The sequence below is a fragment of the Sceloporus occidentalis genome, unplaced genomic scaffold, assembly GCF_023333645.1.
Source record: "Sceloporus occidentalis isolate IW3139 unplaced genomic scaffold, rSceOcc1.0.p SCAF_7, whole genome shotgun sequence".
NCBI classification, from domain to species: domain Eukaryota; kingdom Metazoa; phylum Chordata; class Lepidosauria; order Squamata; family Phrynosomatidae; genus Sceloporus; species Sceloporus occidentalis.
The window spans coordinates 55,636,820-55,659,014 of NW_028316987.1; the positions used below are offsets into that span (position 1 = coordinate 55,636,820).

The window sequence follows — 22,195 nt, forward strand, 5'->3', positions numbered from 1 at the left end:
ATGGCCTACTGTAGATTTTGACCATGCAGAACCCTTGATCTGCCATAAAGTATCAAGTTTGGACAGCAAATGTCTTAATTCTATGTTTCACTTTGTAATGGGGGGGGGGGGATTATGACATGACACGACTAGGCTGGACTCCATTTTTTTAATCTTCCAAAATGCAGAACTGTCATCCCAAACCATCACTGAAACCTTCTGTATACTCAGACCTAGGTGAAAGTTTGAGCAGAGCCCCGGCAAAGAGCTCTCTGGTCGATCATCTCCTTGATCACAGCATCAGTTAGGAAGGTGCCATTTTAATTTCTCACTATGCCTTAGTGCTATTACATTGGGGCATTGTGGAAAATAAAGTAGAATACACCCAACTAAGAATAAATATTTTCAAAACTTTTCTCTTTTTAAAAAACGATGAGGAGCGAGAAAAGATAAGGACAGCAAATAAACAGTGAATGATTAAGACAAATCACAAAACCCCCACAAAAAACTATGGATGCCGGCCATGAAAGCCTTCAACTCCACAATCACAGAATTGATTCCTTTGACAGAAGAGAAGATTCTCATGTGAATAGGAAAAGTGCTGACTTACACCATGGAAGAAGCATACCAGGAAGCACGATTACTATTGATCTGAGACAGAGAGAGGTGATCTATTGAACAGCTGCAAATCAATGGCATGGAAAAATGCATATAGCACTTATCTAGGCAACTCAAGTCAGTTGTAACTTTTAACTAATACATTCACATTTACCTAGATTACAGTATATGTGCATATTATAGTGGCAGCATCTATTTTACTTACTCTTTTTACCAGTGGTGGTACTAAATAGGTACTCAGCATATCTGAGCATACCACTACTTGTATCTCTTTTACCGGAAAAACACTCTTCTTTTTTTTGGACCAGAATGGAGGTCTTTAAGCCTAATCCTATTTGTCTCTAACCAGCAATAAGAGTAAAGTAGACATGGCAGAGGGTGGACTCCATGAATTTCATAGGGTTTTCTTACGCAAGGAATACTCCGAGGTGGTTTTGCCGTTTCCTTCCTCTGAAATATAGTTTTAGTCTCAGGTAGTTTAACTGTATCTTAGACTGTGAACAATCTAAATATATTTTGAAATGCTGAATATCTTCAAATTTCTGGAGGTAGAGCTGCATGTCACACAAGATTTCTATGTTTTTTTAAAAAGAATGCCTATGAAATAAAAGTCTAAAAGGATTTATTTGGATGTTGCTTGAGTGTGACTCACTGAAAACACTTCAGCCTTGCCTCCTGTTAAAAGAGTACTTTTGACCATTTGCTGTTTTGTCCACTGTTTTCACACATGAAGCACAAGTTGCTTTGATCTATTGTTTCTTGAAGGAAGAAGAAGAAAGACGTTTGTCAGCACAGTGTATCGATTAGCAATGCTCCATTATCCTATCTGTAATACCCTGAAGGCATCACATCCTGTCAGAATGGGAAGCTAAGTAGGGTTAGGCCTGGTCAGTACTTGCATGGGGGATTGTCAACTAATACCAGGTGCTACAGGATGTATTTCAGAGGAAAGCAATGGCAAACCAGCTTTGAGTATTCCTTGCCTAAGAAACCCGTATGAAATGCATTGCGTTCATAGGCAATTTGAAATCACATACACACACAACGTAGGATTTAAAACAGGCAGATCCCTTTGCTTCTTTGTCCAGTGTGATTTTGATTATGTTTGCCAGTAACTAAACCCCACAATCCAATAAAGCCTTGTGCACTTAACATATTCCCCTTAGCAGCAAGTAGGTTACATAATATTGTTTTGCTTCATCCACTCTTGCATCCCTGCAGACCCATCCTATGGATGTTTACTTTGACTGTTGGACTATGGCTGCATCTGCACTGCAGAAATAATGCAGCTTGCCACTGCTTTGACTGCCTTGGCTCCATCATATGGAATCCGGGGATTTGTAGTTTGTTGTGGTACCAGAGTTTTGTGGCAGAGAAGGCTAAATATGTCACAAAACTACAAATCCCAGAATTCCATAGTATTGAGCCTTGAGAGTTAAGTCAGTGTCAAACTGCATTATTTCTGCAGTTTATATGCAGCCTACAACAGTGTAGATGCAGCCTACAACTCTGGAGATCAGGCTTTGATTCCATGTGTGACCATGGTGAGTGAGTCACACTTTCTCAGCCACAGAAAACCCCATGATAGGTTCACCTTTGAGTCCAAAACAACTTGCAGGTACACAACAATAACAACAAACCCCCTCCCATGCTAATACACGTCCTGTAAGGCTGCATCCACACTGCAGAAATAATCCAGGTTGACTCCACTTTAACTACCATGGCTCAATGCGATGGAATTCTGGGAACTATAGTATGATGTGGCACTAGAGCTCTCTGTCAGAGAAAGCAGTCTGATAAAACTACAGTTTCCACCATTGAGACATGACAGTTAAAAAGTGGTGTCAACCTGGATTATTTAGGCAGTGTTGATATGCACTTCATATTTTATTTTATATATTTTATATTTATATTTTCTATATTATTGTTTTGAATTTTATATGTATTAATGTGCATTAACTTCTAATTGTTTTATCTAGAATGTACACCTCTGGCAGGTTTATTTTATTCTATTTTATTCATTTGCAATTGATTGTATGTACAGCACTGTGTAAATTTACAGCGATTTGTAAATAAAGCTTAATGATAATAATAACAATGTTGATGCAGCCTAATAATAAGCTGCACAAAAGGAGAGGGTGCAGCAAGGCCTGGTTGGCCTTATTCCCATCTGGATGAATGGAGCTGTGTGGGTGACACAACAAAAAACTCTCCCCTTCCTAGAATCCCATAGCATTGAGCCATGGAGGTTCAAGCGGGATCCAACCGGGTTATTCCTGCAGTGTGGATGTCTCCCCCCTTCCCGGGGCAATACAGGCGGGGAGGGAGAGGAGGAAGGCCCGCCTCTCTTTCTGGCGGCGGAGCTGCGGTTGGTGGAGGCTGGCGTTTCTTTTTTTGAGCCGGTGAAGGGTAAGCAGGGCTGGGGAAGGAGGGGAGCCTTGCTGGCAGGCGGGGAGGGAAGGGCCCTCAAGCCTCAGGAGGAGGCCTAGTAGAGAGGGAAGGGAAGGCCCTTCCCTTTGGTTTGGTTCAATGTTGAATCTAGGGACGTTGTTATTGTTGTTGTGGATGGGCCCAGTCTGAGCTGCCAGCCCCACTTGGCTAAACAAACTGGTGTCTTTGTGGTTGCACCCACACAGTGGTCCCCAAACTGTGCCCTTTAAGAGGTTTTGGACTTCAGCTCCCAGAGGTTTCAGCCATGTTGGTTAATAGTCTGGGATTCTGGGAGATGAAGTCCAAACCCCCCCCCCCCATCATAGAACCATAGAAGAGTTGGGAGAGAACCACAAAGGCCATCCAGTCCAACCCCCCTTTCACTTTTGGGCAAGATGTGGACAGCCAAACAAAAAACAAAACCCCAAATAAATGGGACCTATATGCCAAATTGTTTTCCAGGAAGGAATATGATATGGGAATTGGAGTAGATGTGTCCATGATTGTTTCCATGGTTTGGGGGTGGCTGCTGTAGAAATAACCCGCCTTGACACCGCTTTTAACTGCCATAGCCCACTGCTGTGGAGGTCTGGGGGTTGTAGTTTGTTATGGCACCAGAGCATGGTCTCTCTGTGAAGTTCATCACACAAAGGAGATTGGGAGTTTATCCCGCCATTAAAGTGGCCACAAAGAAGCATTAACCCGCATCTTTTTACTTTCGGGATTTCAGCGGCGATGCATTTCCGATGTCACTCTTTTTGCACAATTGCGTGGGATAATCATTACTTGCCATTTCCGCTTTATTTGCGGGATGCTTTAAATGTGCTTTAATCTCTCTTTAATGCCGAAATTAGCCCCAGTGTGATAAACTCCTCACTGTCACAGAAGGCTCAGTGTCTCACAAAACTACACTTCTCAGAATTCCCTAGCAGTTAAAGCAGTGTCAACCTGGATTATTTCTGCAATGTGGATGCAGCCTAATCAACTGTAGAGAAGGCCACCACCAGCCTTCATCCAAGGGAGAGTGTGCAAGTGCTGAAAAAATAATGGCTTGATTTGCTATATCCACATCTGGCTAACTTTTTATTTGCTACCATCCCCTGAATTTCATAGCATTGCTGTGGTGCCACAACAAACTATCGTTCCTAGAATTTCATCGCATTGAGCCATGGCAGCTAAAGCGGTGTCAAGACGGATTATTTTTGCAGTGTGGATGCAGCCTGTGTTTGTGTGTTTTTAAAGAAGAGGGATGCAATGCAAGGTCACCTCCATGCAGTTTACAAAAAAATCAGGCATGGCAATGTATGTTGTTCTTGTTGTTGTTGTTGTTGTGTGCCTTCAGGTTGTTTCTGACCATAGGGTTTTCTTGGCAAATTTCTTCAGAGGGGGTTTGTCATTGCCATCCTCTGAGCCTAAGAGAGTGTGACTTGCCCAAGGTCACCCAGTGGTTTTTTGTGGGTTTTTCGGGCTATGTGGCCATTGTTCTAGAAGAGTTTATTGCGGACGTTTTGCCTGCATCTGTGGCTGGCATCTTCAGAGAATGCAGTGGGTCATCGAGTCAGTTTACATGGCCAAATTTGTTAATTGCTTTCAAGTCAACTTTGGACCTTCCAAGTCCCGCTCTCTGGTGCCACAACCAACTACATTTCCCAGAATTCCATTGCATTGAGCCACAGCAGTTAAAGTAGTGTCAAACCGGATTATTGCTCCAGTGTGGTTTCAACCCTGGTCAGAATTGCTGGGTGTTGAAGGAAAATCATTTTCAAGTATTCAGACCCTTTCTCTCCCACTTTGTTATGGCCATGCGTGTTCCAGTGTGGTCTAGCCCATAATCTGAATCAGGTCTACAGGATAAGGCCAAGCTGCTATTAAAAGGACATGTCTAAACCTGTTCTGCTCAAACAAAATCCAGACAAATTAGTTGTTCAGACTTTTTTTTTAGAATGAATCTAGATTCGCAATTAGGAAGTGAAATTGCTAAACTTCTTAAAAGCTGACTCTGATGATTTAATAATAGCTCTGGTGAGAGGAAACCAGTCTTTTGCAAAAGCTGTGTAAGTCTGAAGAAAGCGCTTTTTCCTCCACAGCTGGTTTCTTGTGCAGCAAATGTCCAGTTCATTGTCACAAGTCTTTATTTAAGTTCGCGCTTATGTTACGAAAAAGAAAGAAAGGGGAAGAGCGGAACATTAAGTATATTTTAAATTTTTGCATGATGTAAATTTTCAGCTTTGTTTATTCTGACTGGGGGGAAAAGAATGACAATGATGGTGGTGGTGGAGGGTAACTCTTTTGCATTCCTACTGTAGCTCCACCACTGCTTTGATCACTACAGTTCCTGTGTTATATTTGTTGTGGTGGTGGTGGTGGTTTTTCTGAGCAGTTCTTCTCAGATTGGTTTAGTTGTGGTTTCTGTTGCTTTAGGAATTTTAAATTGTGTATTTTGCAGGTTGGACTCTATTCTGTGTGATCTTGGAGTAATTGCTCACTTTGCTCCTTGTATTTTGTGCTGGAGCAGAAAAACCTTTCCACCACTGCAGTAGTATTTGAGTAATTTGTTAGTTGAAGGCATATCCTCATTGTTAGCAGTCCAAATAAAACATCTTAGGAATTTATCATACGAAGGAGTTTGGGAGTTTATCCTGTGAATATCCCAGAAAAATCACGTAATTATGCATAACGATTTCACATGACATCGCACAAAACCCTCCATTAAAGTGGTCACAAAGAACCATTAACGCACATCTTTTTACTTTTGGGATTTCAGCGACAACGCATTTCCAATATCACTTTATTTGTGCAATTGCCTGTGATAATCATTTGCGCAATTACTCGCCCTTTCTGCTTCATTTATGACCCATTGTCCCCAGTGGTGCTGCATGCACATGGCCGCACTGCCATTAGGGACAACAGGACTTCATCAAGTCCTTGTTGTTTGGGAACAATGGGGTCATACCTGAAGTCCTATTGTCCTTAATGACGGTGTGGCTGCATGCACGCACTGCCATTGGGGACAGACAGTGGGACTTGAAGTCCCATGGTATACTACCATCTGTAAATTATTTGGTTCCAACAAAATTGTCTGGAAACTTGTGCAAAGAGAAGGTAAGACTGGAATGTGAAAAATTGCTTTATTTGGTTACAACTCCCCACGTCTTCCAGACATCATGGCCAGTATCCATTTTAGCTGGTAGATTTTGAGAAATGCTAGATACTAGCAAGTTGAAATAATAAGTAGATACAATGGTTGAAAGAGTGGCGAGTATGACAGTGGTAGCTATGACATTACATGAGTGTGGGTTTCTGTTTCCATTAAAATAACATGTGACTGACACAGCTTTTTACAGTGATTATGCCATCTCATAAAATTTAGAAAGTCCATTTGTTCTTACATTTTTGAGACAAAAACAGGAATGTAAAGGTATCAGCCACAAGAGGGAGTGTTGCTGATACATGATCTACATTAGCTGATGTTCTCCAGTGCTGTGGCTGCCTTCTGAAGATAAAGATAGTTGTTTGCTAGTACATTCAGTTAGTTCTTTTGGATAGCCTATGTGAAACCACACTGGGAAAGAAGTAAGTTGACTTTGCAGGCTAACTGGTAAGAATATAGTTCCTCCTCATTTTTGTTGACTTAGCAAATTGATCTTGCACCTAAGGCAAGTCAAAAAGTTTTGATATAAACCTCACATAACTATGTGATTTATAAATGTATTAATTTTTTTATCTGAACATAAGGCAGCAAAAGTCTCTTGTCTGTTAATGATTTTTTGGCAATAGCAACTGAGTATATTATCGCTTGAATTGTTTTGATAGATTTCTGCAGTTGCTTGAAAGACTACCAAGCTGTTGTTTCACAAACTGTAATCTTAAGCAATCTTGAAATATTGTGATGAAAACTGATTCCTTTATTAGCTTCTTAATGATAAACTTGTCTGTACTTCAGTCAATGTGAGCCGCTACTGGAAAGCTATTTGGCAAACACCCCTTGGCTTGTTAAACAAATTTCTGACATAGATATGTTGGCCTTGTTAAACAAGCACAGTTTAATTCATAACCATTCCTCAGGTTTGCATCTCATTCTTTAGAAGTCAACAATGTAAAATACACAGGGTTTAAAGTCTGAGTTGGGTTTAGGCTTAAAAGTTGTAAAGTACAGTCAGCCCTCCCTATCCATGGATTCAATCATCCACGGCTTGAAAATCTTCCAAAATGTATATAAATTCTAAAAAGCAAACTGATTTTGCTATTTTATATAAGGGACAACTTTTCACTATGCCCTTGTCTATAATGGGACTTGAGCATCTACGGATTTTGGTATTCAAAGCGGAAACCGTATACCTACCTACTAGAGATTATAATTAATGATAACTAATTTAGGGCCAAAACACACTGCAGAAATAATCCAGTTTGAGACTGCTTTAACTGTTCTGGCTTAGGCTAAGTAATTCTGGGAACGGTAGTTTGTTGTGGTACCAGAGCTCTCTGACAGAGTAGGCTAAATATCTCACAAAACTACAGTTCCCAGAATTCCCTAGCATTGAGCCGGGGCAGTTAAAGCGGTCTCAAACTGGATTATTTCTGCAGTGTGTTTTGACTCTTACACAGTTGAGTTACTTCTGAATAAATACCTATGATTGTGTTATAAGGGTCCAAACAAGATGTTCTTCATCTTGGAAATCAACTGCTTCTTCAGTTTCTTCCTTCTTGAGTATTTCTGGTACAGTGTTTGAGGTAGTTTGAAAGAATGAATTGCTGAGATAAAGCATCAGATTCATTCTGAACACATCCTGTTTCCAAAGAGACCCATTTCCATTCTCTTTCCTCCAGATATAAAAATTGGGCTGTTTAGCTGTGACTCTGTTTTGAGTACCTAAGGGGGTTACCAGAATATTAGCGGTATCACACCATGCTGTTATACCATCGTAGCAATGCATTAGTTTCGCTTTTGCATCAAACTTATCACATGATGTCATTGCTCTCCAAGCAAAGTGTACAATTTTAACAGCATACATAAGATATTGGTTTTAGTGGCATTATGTCTAACTGCTGTTAGGCAAAATTTAAAAGAAGTGAAAGTAGACCAGAGCACTTCTATCACCCCAAAGGGTAGTCTTAGAATTCAGATGTATTTCAACAAATGAACATAAACAAATTTCATTTTATCTAATCTGGGTCTTTTGTCTTTCTTGAGATAGCTACTCCATATTTTGGAGGCAGGCATACACAACTATAGTAGGATCAGGTAGAATAAATTCCCATTCTATTGCATTTCAAGCTTTCTTGCACTGTGTGTGTGTGTGTGTGTGTGTGTGTGTGTGTGTGTGTGTTGCTAGTCACCTGTCCATGGATGGTGAGTGGTGACCCCATGAATTTCATAGGGTTTTTCTTAGGCAAGGAATACTGAGAGATGGTTTTGCAATAGTTTACTGCAGACATATTGCTGCAACCTGACATCCAAATCTGTGTTGTCAATGCTGCATAAAAAATGGTGGGCATGGAGAAATCTTTGTAAAAAGGTGATTAGCTATCATCGCCTTTGTTAAGTGAGGTATGTCTTATGTAGATGCTCTTCTTAGAGTGCTGCAGAGGAGAAAGGACTGCACATGTAAAAACGGGTCATTTGAATCACTTGCAAAATTCTCTGAATAAGGCATTATAGTTGTTCAACAAGTTTCCTAAGGCTCCTTCAAACTGATGCACAATGATAGTATGTATTCTTTAAATAAGAACTGAATCTTTCCACATGCCAGCTATCTTTGTGCTTCATGACTTTTCTACATTTCTTACATTACTAGTCTTCATTTGCACCACACTTCTCTGCTCTCTTACATGAAAGCCAGTATGATGGCGTGGTTAGTATATCAAATGAGAAACAGGGAAATTCATAGATCTTGACTTAATCATGGAGAGAAAGAGACAGCAAAATGAAGTACTTTCCAGTCGCTTTGAAGGCAGGGTGTTTAGACAAAGCATGCCTCAAAAGTGGCTGGAAACTGGGCTGAAACAGCGCTCCAGGGCTAAAAATGGGAGCAAAAAGAAGCCATGATAATCTGTCCCAAGGTGGAAAATGCACATCTTTGAACCAGCAGATAAAATGCCTCAATGCAAGAGTGGTGTTGCAGCAAAGCAAAGAAATAAAAGTGTAACAACACCAATCGATGTAATTACAACATACACAAATCAGATAGTCCAATGGGGGGAATGATGTATAGGGGGTAAAAGGGTCATGTATGGGGGGGCCTTCATGTGCTTTGCCAGTGTATCACACACGAATGCACCAATGCCCTGTACTGGCAGAGCATCGCATGTGCGACTGTGTGACCGATCAAAGGGGCAGCCATGCAAGGGGGCAGCATCTGGGCGGACATGGGAGGTACTTTGAGGTTGCAGGTGTGTATACATGGTGGGTTGTGCAATGGTGTGGATACATGGTGGGGAGGCAACAAAAGAAAAATTACTCAGTGGCACAGCTTCATGCCATGCTGTGCGGTTGGTCTGTGCTTATTCAGGCCACCTTGGGAGCAGGCCATGTGGGCAATGGGGTTTCAACCAGCTTTTGGAAAAAGCAGGATCTGACTAGGGTTGCCATAATTCTGGACCTCCAAACTGAGACAAATGTAGGACAAAAGTAGGACAAAATTTTCAAATGTAGGGCACATTTTTTAAAAATGGAGGACACGCAAAAAATTGATGATTTTTTAAAAAATGTTAATATAAATGCATGTTTCTTAGGCATGATCAAAATGGAGGACATTTTGGCATTGTTCCTAGACAGATGGCAGAAATGTACTTCCCTTTCTGGCTAACCTCCCCCCCCCCCCCCATTCCAAACAGCATATTTGGGCATTGAAGAGGAGGAAGAGTGGAAAAGGCAGAGGAGGAGGAAGAGGAGAAGAAGAAGAGGAGGAGGAAGAAAGGGAGGAAGAGGAGGAGGAGAAGAGATGGAGAAGAAGAGGAGGAGAAAGTAGATGAAGAAGAAGAGGAAAAGGAGGAAGAAGGAAGAGGAAGAAGGGGAGGAAGAAGGGGAGGAAGAGGAGGAGGAGAAGAGATGGAGAAGAAGAGGAGGAGGAAGAAGATGAAGAAGAGGAGGAAAAGGAGGAAGAAGGAAGAGGAAGAAGGGGAGGAAGAAGGGGAGGAGGAGAAGAAGAGATGGAGAAGAAGAGGAGGAGAAAGAAGATGAAGAAGAGGAGGAAAGGGAGGAAGAAGGAAGAGGAAGAAGGGGAGGAAGAGGAGGAGGAGAAGAAGAGATGGAGAAGAAGAGGAGGAGGAAGAAGATGAAGAAGAGGAGGAAGAAGGAAGAGGAAGAAGGGGAGGAAGAAGAGGAGGAGGAGGAGGAGAGGAGGAAGAAGAAGAGGAGGAAAAAGATGAAGAAGAAGGGGAGGAAGAGGAGGAGAAAGAAGAAGAAGAAGAGGAGGAAGAAGGGGAGGAAGAAAAGGAGGCATAAGAAGAGGAGGAGGAGAAAGAGGAAAGGCTCTTTCCCCTGCCTGGCTGCCTCCGTCGCCAACGGAGGAAGCCAGGCAAGGGGATGGGGCCTCGCTGAAGCCAAGCCCCAAACCCCTGCCTGGTGATCGCGGAGGAGCCCCCAGGGCATGGCTAGGGCTTGGAAGACAGCCGTCCTCCAAGCCCCAGCCAAGCCTGGAGGACTCCACGATCGCGAAGGAGCCCCCAGGGCATGGCTAAGGCTTGGAGGAGCCCCCAGGGCATGGCTAGGGCTTGGAAGACAGCCGTCCTCCAAGCCCCAGCCAAGCCTGCAGGACTCGCTGGGGGGGGAGTCCCGGGGGCGGGGCCAAACCAGGGCGGGACTGTGCGGACCCGCCCCAAATCAGGAAAGTCCCGCCCCCAGGCGGGATATGGGAACCCTAGATCTGACCTATTTTTTCTGTTCATCTGTTCCAGCTCATAGGCTTGTGGTGGCCCTGCTTTCTTTCTCTTCCTTCTGCAGCCTGGTGGAATTATTTTATTGTATATCTTACCCCTTTTGTTCTACTGGCCAACTATTACCATTTAGTATCAGTGAGTTTTATTTAAAAATATGCTACCATTACTCTGGAGTCATTTACAGCTGCTTAAAATGTGTCATGAGTTACTCATAAGAAACTGTTGGCTTATTATGAAAATTCATTTTAAAAGAGTTATGTGTTTAAAATAAACAGCAGAAGCAACAATGTTCCTTCTATCATTGTCCCCCAAATCCTAGACAGTTCTATTTCCCATTTAATTGAACTTTTCAATTCCTTATTTGTTAGAACAATAAGACCAAGTAAGAAACAAATTCCCATCTCCCCACACCTTCCCAGTGTCACTGTTTTCTGTTATACACTAGAGGTAGTGACATTTTCATATAATGTGAAGAGAACATATAAAGTTTGGAAGACATGTCCATTCCAAAAACAAAACAACAACAATCCACAGTGGATTTGGAATTGCAGAAGAAAAAATAGTGTCTTGGATGCCCTTTCAGTTTGGCTGTTCACTCATCTCTGCTCAGCAAAACTGTGGTATAGCCTGATAACATTGTCTGCCTTTTCACATCCATTGAGGAAATTCTGATGATTTTAAGCATGCCTGAGTGGTTGGTTGGTTGGCTGGTTTTGTTGGAGTGGAACTAATATGTCCTTGTGCTTTTACCACAGTTGATATTTCCTTTGTTCCCTCTCTTTGTCTCTTAATTCAAAACCTTCGATTAGCCACGCTACTACAGAAAATTGTTATGTGAACATTCTAATAGATTGCCAAGTGGAAGAAAAGCTGGGATAATAATCAACATTTCATTTACAGGCATAGGTTGCATAGTATACAGTATTAGATTTCTGAACATGAAAGAGAATTTCAGATGATTTGGGAGTAAGTCAGCTTTTTCTTAGGATTTAACTAGCATTAACCATATCAAGAAGTGTGTCCCTGCAGCATAATAGAAACAGGCATAGAGTAATGTTAGATTTGTTTCTGGAATAGTTTTTGCTGTACATATCAAATTTCCCTATGTGAGGCCTCCAAATATTTTGGACTGCAGCCCTCATCATCCCTGATCATTGGCTGGGGCTGATAGAATGTATAGTCCAAACATATTGGTTTTGTTGGCAAACATTGATTCCATCAATGTGCATGTGATGTGTTACAAGACGAGATAATCTTGACAATCAAATGTTTGACAGGAAGAGGAAGAAAATGGAAGGAGGGGGCACTAGATAGGGAGGCTGATACATATAAAAATGCTGTCCCCCCCCCCCCCCCCACAGGCACATCTGAGGGTATATAAGACAATGTGGACAATCTGGAATTCCCCTTTTAGGCAGGCAAGATTGACCACCTCCTTGCTATCTTTGCATTGTCAGGCAAAGACTTTTATATTCTACTAGACCTTGGGAAACTGAGGACAGATCCACACTAGCAAAAAGTCCTTAGCCACTTTGTTTCCAGCACTATGAGAACACAAGCTACATGGTCATTTTCCAAGTAAATCCTCATCTTGTAGGTACTAATGCAGTTTTTAAGAAGTCCCTGTTTACCCTGGACTTTCCTGGAAAAAAAAGGTTTCCTGTTTTTTGTTTTTGCAAGGTGTGACTTTTAGGGTGTGTATGTGTAGTCTGGAGGCAACCCAACTGGCTGTTTTAGGAGCTATGCAAATGTTTCAGCTGTGGCCATTTGTTGGCAACTCTCTCCACTCTGCTGAAGGCTCAGTATAAAGTAAGCCTTCTGTATCCGCAGACTTGCCATCCATGGATTCAACCATCTGCGAATGGAGCCCACATTGTCCCCAATGGCAGTGCATGCACATGGCCACATCTCCATAAGAACAATGAGAAAAATCTATCAATCCATCTTCCACATTCAGTGTTTTTCAGCCCCAGGTTCTTTCTCTGTGATGTGAAATTTATCTGAAGGACCACATTGTTGGGTCCTGTATACTTTTACTGTTGCAAAAAGACTTAACATTCTAAGGTTGGAAAGATAAATGTTCACCATTTGTTCAGTGATCTGCAGATCTTGCTGGTTTTGCTGTGCATGATGGATATTTTATGCACATCATTGTCAAGAGAATGTATTTTTGGAAATACAGTCAGCTGTTGTTGGCTTGGGATCACCTGAATAGTTCTCTCAGCCTTACTGCCGACAACTGCCTTATTTGATTGACTGGCAGAACTCTCTCATGTTCCTGTTTCTATAGCCCTGGACTGGCTATGTTTCGGATTACTCTGTTTATTCCTTGCTGACTTGTTCATCTTGACTTCTGAACCTCTGTAATCACTTCTGGACTGGCTGTTGACCACTCTTGTGCTTCTTTCTTCATCTTGCTTAGATAATGAACAGCTCTTACGCTCCAAGCACCTGACTCATGTTCTGGACAGACCTGTTACATGAACACACCTGCCATTTTCCTACAAAACGGGTATAAATGAGACCGGTTGCTGGCACAACATTCCCCCCTTGCACTGTTTATGAGGAACGTGGGTTGTTCTGCAGCCACTTTTCCTACCGAAGTTGCTGTGGTTGGCTTGGACTCACCTGGTTAGTTCACTGATGGCTGCCCAATTTCCATGTTTAAACCTCGTATGTAGTTGGATTTATTTTTCAAATAAACCACAATGTAACCTCAAAATCAATAAAAAAAATCAGCCACTGAATAATCATCAGACTGAGCAGCTGTAGTTTAGAAGCTGGGTGGGAAGCAATAACTTAAAATGAACCACATAATTACAAGTGCCGCTCCAGTCTGACCACTTGTGTGCACTCCAACTGCAAGAATGTCCTGGTTGAAATTTTATTTGGCTTTGCCACCTTCAGTTTGGGCAGCTACTGAGAAAGTACAGTTCTAGTTCTGGCTGGCTGGAGCCCTAAATCTGTCCCTACTGTAATGCTTGTGTTACCTGTCATGTGAGACGCAACCTTGCCTTCTCGTTGTTGCAATATTAAATTGTATTGGCATTAGGGAAACAGGCAAGTTCTCCTCTTCACATTAAAAAGCAGCATTGAACTGTCTGCTTTGTTTAACAAAAGAAACACGCAAACTATGCATGGCTTTCCTCAGTGATTTTCCCCTCAGAAAACCTTCAGAGGTCATCCTTTTCAAAGCGAAGATGTATGACTGGCAGTAAGCTTGTTTTATATAGATCTGTAATACCACAAAAATCAATGTAGAATTAGTCCAAATAAAACCCCAGTCTGCTGTTGCAAGGAAAACCAGTTCCTTTGCTGCATGAACTCTGTGTATTCTTGGAATTGCCATTGATCAACTTTAGTCTCTGGCCACATCCCTGCTTATTGGAGAATGCTGGGGGAAAAAGGTAATTCTGCTTCTATGTCTAACTGAAGCGTTTTTTCCATTATATATGTAGATCTATGTTTATGGATTTATTTTCTAAGCCTCTTTAGATATAACCAATATACCCTCAGAAATGCTCCCACTATGGCAGCATCTGCACTGCAGAAATAATCCAGTTTGACACAACTTTAACTGCCATGGCTCAATGCTATGGAATTCTGGAAATTGTAGTTTGTTGTGGCAGTAGAGCTTTCTGACAGTGAAGGCTAAATGTCTCCAAAAACTACAGTTCCCAGAATTCCGTAGCCAGGACAGTTAATGTGGTGTTAAACTGGATTATTTGTGCAGTGCAGATGCAGTCTATGTTTTCCACACAATTGGAAACCCTAAACAATTATGTATTATATTTCCACCTGTCAGTTTTTTTAAAGTGAATTGAGAAATACAGTAGAAGTCAGCCACTGCTGTTTACAAAGAACGGATGAATACAATCGTGTCAACCAGTCACTGTTAACAATCTTGTCCAAAGTTGGACTAACTAATGTTTTCAGACTTTTCAAAGGCAATCCCACATGTAACAGTGCAATATTTGACAGAATATGTCAATTATTGTAAAATTATTGCAACATTTTGCTTGTCTTTCTGCTTTTACGGTTAGGAAGAACTGAAAATACCAGTTATTGCTGCAGTTGGATAGCACTGGAATGCTCTCTACAAAGCTATGGTAGCTAGTTTTATTTTATTTTTTTATTTCAAACTGAATTTCCTTTTATTTCCCTCAAGGTAGCTGGATGAAAAGATGTGCAGGATAACAACAGTTTTGCTGGCACTGCTGAATCTGAGCTTGATGTTAGAACTAGGCAGCACCCATAAGCGATGGAGTGTGTTCCGAAGCATTTTCAAAATAATAAAGTACACTAAAGCATCAGGAGGATATCCTGGACAACCTCTGTTTCTAACACCTTACATCGAAAGTGGCAGAGCTGAGGAAGGTAAAATTAGTTCTATAAGCTTAGAGATCAGTAAACTGGAAGCATACTAGGAAATCAAATAATATTTTCAATGTTTCCATGACATCATCTGAATGACAAGACAGCTGAGTGATGTGACAAGAATAGTAGACTATCAAGATTCCTTTTGACTGGATGTTTGTTTGTATGGAAAAACTGGAATTTGTCTCCTTTCTACCATTGACCTACAGACTTAAGAAATCAGATAGTTCTCCAATATTTCCTGCACAGGCTTTTTCTACATGCCCCTTATCTTTTTCTAATGTGCTAATTCCTTTGAGCAAGTAATCTACTATATTTCCCCCCATTTGTATTTTGATTTTATTAACATAAATAAAAAATATACTCTTAATATTTTAAAACATTAATATCAACAAGAAAAAAAACCCATAAAAACCAACATAGGACAAACAAATAATTTAAAAGTTCTCTTCTTTTCAGTGTTAGTCCTTATTTTCTATTTTGCTTGTTATCTTAGCTTTCAAAACTAATATTAATGCATTTCTTTACCTCTTTAACAAACACTTTTTTGTTAGCTCCTGAAATTCATTTTGGTTTAGGAATTCTTATGTCCAAAGTTGTCTTATTAATCTAAATCATATGTATAACGATTTTCTAAGAATGTAAACAAATAGATAAACATAAATAAGTAAACTTGAAAAAATAAAGCCATTCAACTTAAAGATCATTCCTATATCAATATTTTAAATCTTCAACGTGGCAGATAGCCCTACTTCTTTTCCCAAGTCTTTAATACACATCTACCATCTTTGAGCAAGGAGCCTAGCCATAATCTTTACTTTCAGTGGAAGGTAGGAAATGCCTACTCTTTAGAATTATAGAATCATAGAATCGTAGAGTCGGAAGAGACCACAAGGGCCATCCAGTCCAACCCCCTGCCATGTAAGAACTCTGAATCAAAGCAACCCTGACAGATGGCCATCCAGCCTCTGTTTAAAGACCTCTAAGGAACGAGACTCCACTACACTCCGAGGGAGTGTGTTCCACTGTTGAACAGCCCTTACTATCAGGAAGTTCCTCCTAATGTTGAGGTAGAATTTCTTTTCCTGCACCTTGCATCCATTGCTCCGGGTCCTAGTCTCTGAAACAGCAGAAAACAAGCTTGGTCCCTCCTTGATGTGACATCCCTTCAAATATTTAAACAGGGCTATCATATCACCTCTTAACCTTCTCTTCTCCAGGCTAAACATCCCCAGTTCCCTAAGTCATTCCTCATAGGACATGGTTTCCAGACCCTTCACCATTTTAGTCGCCCTCCTTTGGACACGCTCATCTGTCTTTGTGTTAGCTCTGAGATTAATGCAAAACATAATGTACCCACTTACCTTGTTTCAGGTTTAATACAGTCGGCACTCCACATCCATGGATTCTTTATCCACGAGCTCAATCATCCATGGCTTGAAAATATTAAAAAATATACAAATTCCCAAAAGCAATGCTTGATTTTACCATTTTATATAAAGGACACTATTTTACTACACCATTGAAGTGTGAATGTGTTATATCTCATGGGAAAGGGCATGAACCTTCCTGTACTTTCTTCTTAATTTTAAGTCTTCCTGTATTTTCTTCTTTTAGTTTTTAGTCACTGCACAAGAATACTTGCTTGTTGCAGCAGTATCACCAAGATTGGTGTAACCTGGTGCAGTAACTCATGGTGTCACTCCCCCCCTTGACCACCTCCCATGCCACACCATACAGAATCCTTAGTAATGTTTCTTGTACTAATGTTACTCATAAATTGTAATTCCCCTATATCGCTGAATGTAATGGTAATACAGTTCGCTCATCATATCCATGGATAATCTGTTTCGGGACCTCCAGACAGATAAGAAAAACTATGGGACCTCGAGTCTCATTGTCCTCAATCGCAGGCATGATGTGCATGCAGCCGCTAATGTGGCTGCATGCATGCGCTCCTATTGAAAACAGTGCGGCTTGCCATCTGTGGATGCTTAAATCTGAGGATAGCAAGCCCATGGATATCTGGGCTTGCCACTGTAATTGTGACATAAAACACTAGCAAAATTAAAAATATACTTTTAAATCACAGTATCAAGTGCAGAGCCTAGATGTATTTACATGTACATAGTTTAATGTGGTTAAAATGAACATTTGGTGTGATGGGTTGTTTTTAAAGAAAATTTAAAATGAATAACTATTTTTTTTAAAAATTAAATAATTTTTAAAAAAATAAATATATTTTTTAAAATTAAAAAAACCCTGAGGCTTCTCCTTTCTCCTCTCACAGAGCTTTGACCCACTCACACCATCTCTTCAGTGTTGTACAGAGATGCAGGAGAATGCCACAGCCCATTTCTGCCAAAAGTCCGATGTTTGAGGAGCAGTGGTGTCCCCCCCCCCCCCCGGCTTGGGTGTCACTTGCTGCACTCCGCACTCCATGCTCACCCTAATGATGTCCTTGGCTTGTTGGTTTCAGTCTTGGTGGAAGCCGAACATCACTCGTTTTTGAATAACAAGTTATTTTTTAGTTACTTTACAAAATTAACAAAATATGTAAGCACTTTGAAATGTTAATTGCATGAAGAAAAAGCTATGCACTTACCTATATTTTATTTGAGCTGTAATGAGAGTTACGGATCTTGCATGTATCTTTACTCTTGGACACTTCTTAAACATTGTTCTTTTCCCTCTGCTTGACATTAACAGGAAGGCAGTTAAGCCTGGTGGGCCCCCTGCCAGGAGCAAATGTGAAAAGCTATTCAGGGTACTTGACAGTCAACAAGACTCACAACAGCAACCTTTTCTTTTGGTTTTTCCCTGCTCAGGTAGGTTTGATTTCAGCTTTCAAAAGACCATTAGGAAATAACCTCCCATTTTGTGACGGTATTTTGGTAAGGACATTGAAATTTTTGTGAACTTTATATGTATATCTGATTATGTGCTCCTTGCATTCATAGTCTTATTGAATGGAGTGCTGTTCTGTTGCTTTTGGTGTTAGCTATTTAATTCAGTGCCTGTGTGTATGTGTGTAAATATACATTTGTGATATATGGGTTATAACTATTTTACTACTGATATCCTGCTGCCATTGTGGCATAGTGATTAGACCAGTGGTTCCCAACCTTCCAAATGCCATGACCCCTTAATACAGTTCCTCATGTTGTGGTGACCCAAACCCATGAAATTATTTTCATTGCTACTTCATAACTGTAATTAAATAGGTGTTTTCCAATGGTCTTAGGCGACCCCCATGAAAGGGTCATTCAACCCCCAAAGGGGTCCCGACCCACAGGTTGGGAACCACTGGATTAGACCATTGGATTACAACTCTGGAAACCAGAGTTCAATTCCCAGTTCAGCCATGAAACCCACTGGGTGACCTTGGGCAAGTCACATGCTCTCAGCCCCAGGGGAAGGCAATGGCAAACTTCCTCTGTACAAATCTTGCCAAGAAAGCCCCATAATAGGTTCACCTTAGGGTTGCTATAAGTTGAAACCAACAGAACTACTATCCTGCTGCCCACATCATCTTCTCTTCTGGGGGCTGCCAAGCGAGAGGCAACAGAAGAATCCTTGTATAATCAAGAGATGTGAGAAAGGAACAGGGAATCATATTTATTGTGTTTAGTCAGTGTTTGCAGGAATGATGATTCAGGTAAGTTGCAGGCAGGCAGCAAAATACTCCTACATTCTTCTGGTACTGTACAAGGTGATGAAGCAGAAAAGAAGACTTTTCTATTTAATCTTGGTACACTTTCTATCATTAATAAAATCTCTGCCTGTGTTTTTGAAAGTGCCAGGAAGTATATGGGTCATTCACACAGTGGACTTGTGGATTCTGTAATTTTCAAAGGTCATGTGCTAAAATGGTGTCCCATTTGTACAGGCCAGAATGCTAAATTGATACAAGGGTACAAATACGCTTGGACACCGTTAATGATTACCACCTTAAGGCTTATGTGTGAAGAAGATAAAATAGTTTAGGTTAAAGTTTCAGCCTTGTCATTTTGAAGGATGAGATAAATTGAAGTTCTGCTTTTAGTGGAAACATGTCAGTTCCAAATGCAGTATAAGAGAGTGTGGGCTGAAGGGTGTTTTTCAAAATGTTCTTTAAACCTTTAACATACTAACTGTTGCCAAGATAAGAGTTAGTCAGAAACATGTAATACAACTCGGAGATACAGGCTGCAATTATCTAATGGATGACCCTGAGTTTGTTTCTTGTTCTTTTCTAAATGATTTGGTTGATCTTGTCTGTGCCCTTCATTTAACAGCACTGTTTACCAGAATAATCACCGAGGAGACAAAATGTTGCCATGACATCTAAGTACAAAAAAGGGGTATCATCACCGGAAAAGGCCTTGAATGCTTCTGATTCATTTCAGCTTTCCTTTTTGTAAAATTAAATGTAGTAGCTGCAGTGTGTTTTTCTTTTCAGTTGTGTCAACAGGCTTTGGTCTGCATATTGGCAAGTTACACTGGGAAAATAGTTAAGAGTCTAAAGAACTGAAAGTCTAGAATCATCTTTATCCATTATTATTATCCTGCCTTTTCAACAATACTGGGATTAAAGTCATCTTAACAAAAAATAAAACAAATAAAGATTAATATACTGTATATAAATAAGACTTCTATAAAACATATACAAGTTCACTTTAAAATACAAGGGAACAATTTATAGTCTTAAAACCATTAAACATTTATTAGAAAACAAGATAAAAATCAACAAACAGCACACTGCTAAAATCCATTAAATTTAATTCCTAAAACCCTGTTGGAACAAGAATAAGGAGGAGGAGGAAGGCTTTCACCTGCTGGCGAGAAGACAGTAAAAGAGACACATCCTAGCTTTCCAAAGCCTGGGAACAGCCACTGCGAAGGCCTAGACTTGAGCATATACAGCTTTATGTGGCTTAAGGCCAGCCACAATTTTGAATTGTTCCTGGAAATAACCATTGGAGTGGTTGCAACAAGGGATTTGTATGCTTATTAGTTTTTATTAATTTCAGTGTGAGGTTACTTTTGCCTTGGGAACCAGTTGTTATCATGAGAATGTGGATGGGGTAGTTACTAATGAAAATATTGCAAGACTTACGAGGGCAAGGGAAAAGGAAGGAGAACAACTCTGGGACAAACAAGAAAAAACCATTCATAGCATGGTTATTGTCATCAGCAAATGCAGTCAATAAATGTAATGCACGTTAAGATGGCTTGGGAGAGTTTTTCTTTTTAAACACAGAGTTATGGTTTCCCATTGGCAAAATATTCCAAATATCACTTTTTTTTTTACTACACCATGCAGAATGGTTGCTGGGCTTCTAGCAGTTGTGGCCCCAAAAGTAACTTCTCCAAGTGCTCTCTGTGTTCTTGTTAACAATCAGATAGTTCATTTGTAGAGACATGCTATAACTGGATTGGCTACAATTCTTAAAGAAGTATCTGAGCTGGGATGCACTGTATAGTGCTTGCTGGCTGCCTAGAGTTGTTTTGTCCTCTTATCCCTTCCTTTCCTCTATTTTCTTTGGGATCACTGTATTTCCTGATCAAGGAATCATGATCTTGTTTACCTTACCTAGGCTGTAATATAGTAAACAATTTTGCATATTTGGAAGTAGAGAAGGGGATGATCTAAATTAGGGGATATATATACTTGTAGGGTGATCTTCTCAGTAATTCATTTTAGAATATTTTTGTTGTGATTAGTTAGAATTTAGTTTGGATTAGTTAGGTCCAAAACACACTGCAGAAATAATCCAGTTGGATACCGCTTTAACTGTCCTGGCTCAATGCTAGGGAATTCCAGGAACTGTAGTTTTGTGAGACATTTAGCCTTCTCTGTCAGAGAACTCTGGTGCCACAATGAACTACAATTCCCAGAATTCCCTAGCACTGAGCCAGTATAATAGACTTAGGAAACCTGGCCTGTTTGTGCATCTGTGGCTACTCTTGCAGCCACAAAGGTATTAAACATCAATTCTGAATGCTACATGTGTTAGGCTGAGAATTATTAGCTAGCAAGCACCCATCTTGAGTTTGACCATGGATTATATGGAAAGGTATCATTTTGAACAAGACAGTAAAGTGGCACTTAGTTTTCATAGGAATGTTTTCACCTTTTATTGTCTTGATTTCAGGTACAGCCAGAGAATGCCCCTGTCCTACTTTGGCTCCAAGGTGGACCTGGAGGGACATCCATGTTTGGTCTCTTTGTTGAGCATGGGCCATATCTTGTCTACAAGAATCTCACATGCAAGTATTTGTTGTAGGAATATTTGATATTTATATTAAGCAGAGTGCAGAAGGGCTAGTGCAGTCAGAGCTTATGGTAGAAACAGGAGAAATGACTCAGGATGCTCTTGTAAAGTAAAACAAGAAAAATTTACATTGATTGTCTCCGGAAATCTATCTCAGACAGGCAAAAGAAATTGATCTAAACTTGGTTAGAAGAGCCCCCAAAAGCTAGTTTTCATGTGGATGTAAGCTGGTGTCCATTACTGGGGTTAGAAAACACTGTTTCTTGTAACATAATGAATAGTTAGACTGCAGTGCAGTACCTTAGGGATGAGCAAAGTCAGGGGGCAGGTTTTGCTGCTCAGAACACCACCTCTTACAATGGAATCCAGAAGTAACTGGAAATCCATTTTTGGTCTCATAAAGAACCTTTTTTGGGAGTAAGACAAGAAGAAGGTGTGAGTATTCTTGTGACTTGTTTCAAAAGAGAATCATCACTCCTAGCAGTTGCACGGAAATGAGCATGAGGCCCAAATGTACTCTGGGGTCTCACGCTTTTGATATGGCCCATGGATAATTTGAGGGGAATGTAACAAACAATCTAAAGGATGAAACAAAAGAAAACAATGCCAAAGAGCTTACAGAATTCCAGTTTGTGCTCACCCTAAAGGCTGGATGG

At 40.6% G+C, this 22,195-nt stretch overlaps 1 protein-coding gene across 6 annotated transcripts in view; it reads left to right on the plus strand.

Annotated features, from left to right (window-relative positions):
* The first annotated feature begins 2,932 nt into the window (after positions 1 to 2,932).
* CPVL (carboxypeptidase vitellogenic like) overlaps positions 2,933 to 22,195 on the plus strand; it is a 45,301-nt gene continuing 26,038 nt past the window's right edge. Inside the window, exons 1-4 of one of the 6 annotated variants that reach the window (XM_089533030.1) lie at positions 2,933 to 3,006; positions 15,078 to 15,282; positions 17,992 to 18,110; positions 21,420 to 21,534. In XM_089533030.1, coding sequence (XP_089389156.1) covers positions 15,090 to 15,282; positions 17,992 to 18,110; positions 21,420 to 21,534 — 427 coding nt within the window. In that variant the 5' untranslated portion in view covers positions 2,933 to 3,006; positions 15,078 to 15,089. Of the gene's footprint in view, positions 3,007 to 6,501; positions 6,626 to 13,320; positions 13,537 to 15,073; positions 15,283 to 17,991; positions 18,111 to 21,419; positions 21,535 to 22,195 lie in introns of those variants that run through there. The other 5 variants (XM_089533029.1, XM_089533025.1, XM_089533024.1 and 2 more) reach the window with 5 other exon arrangements.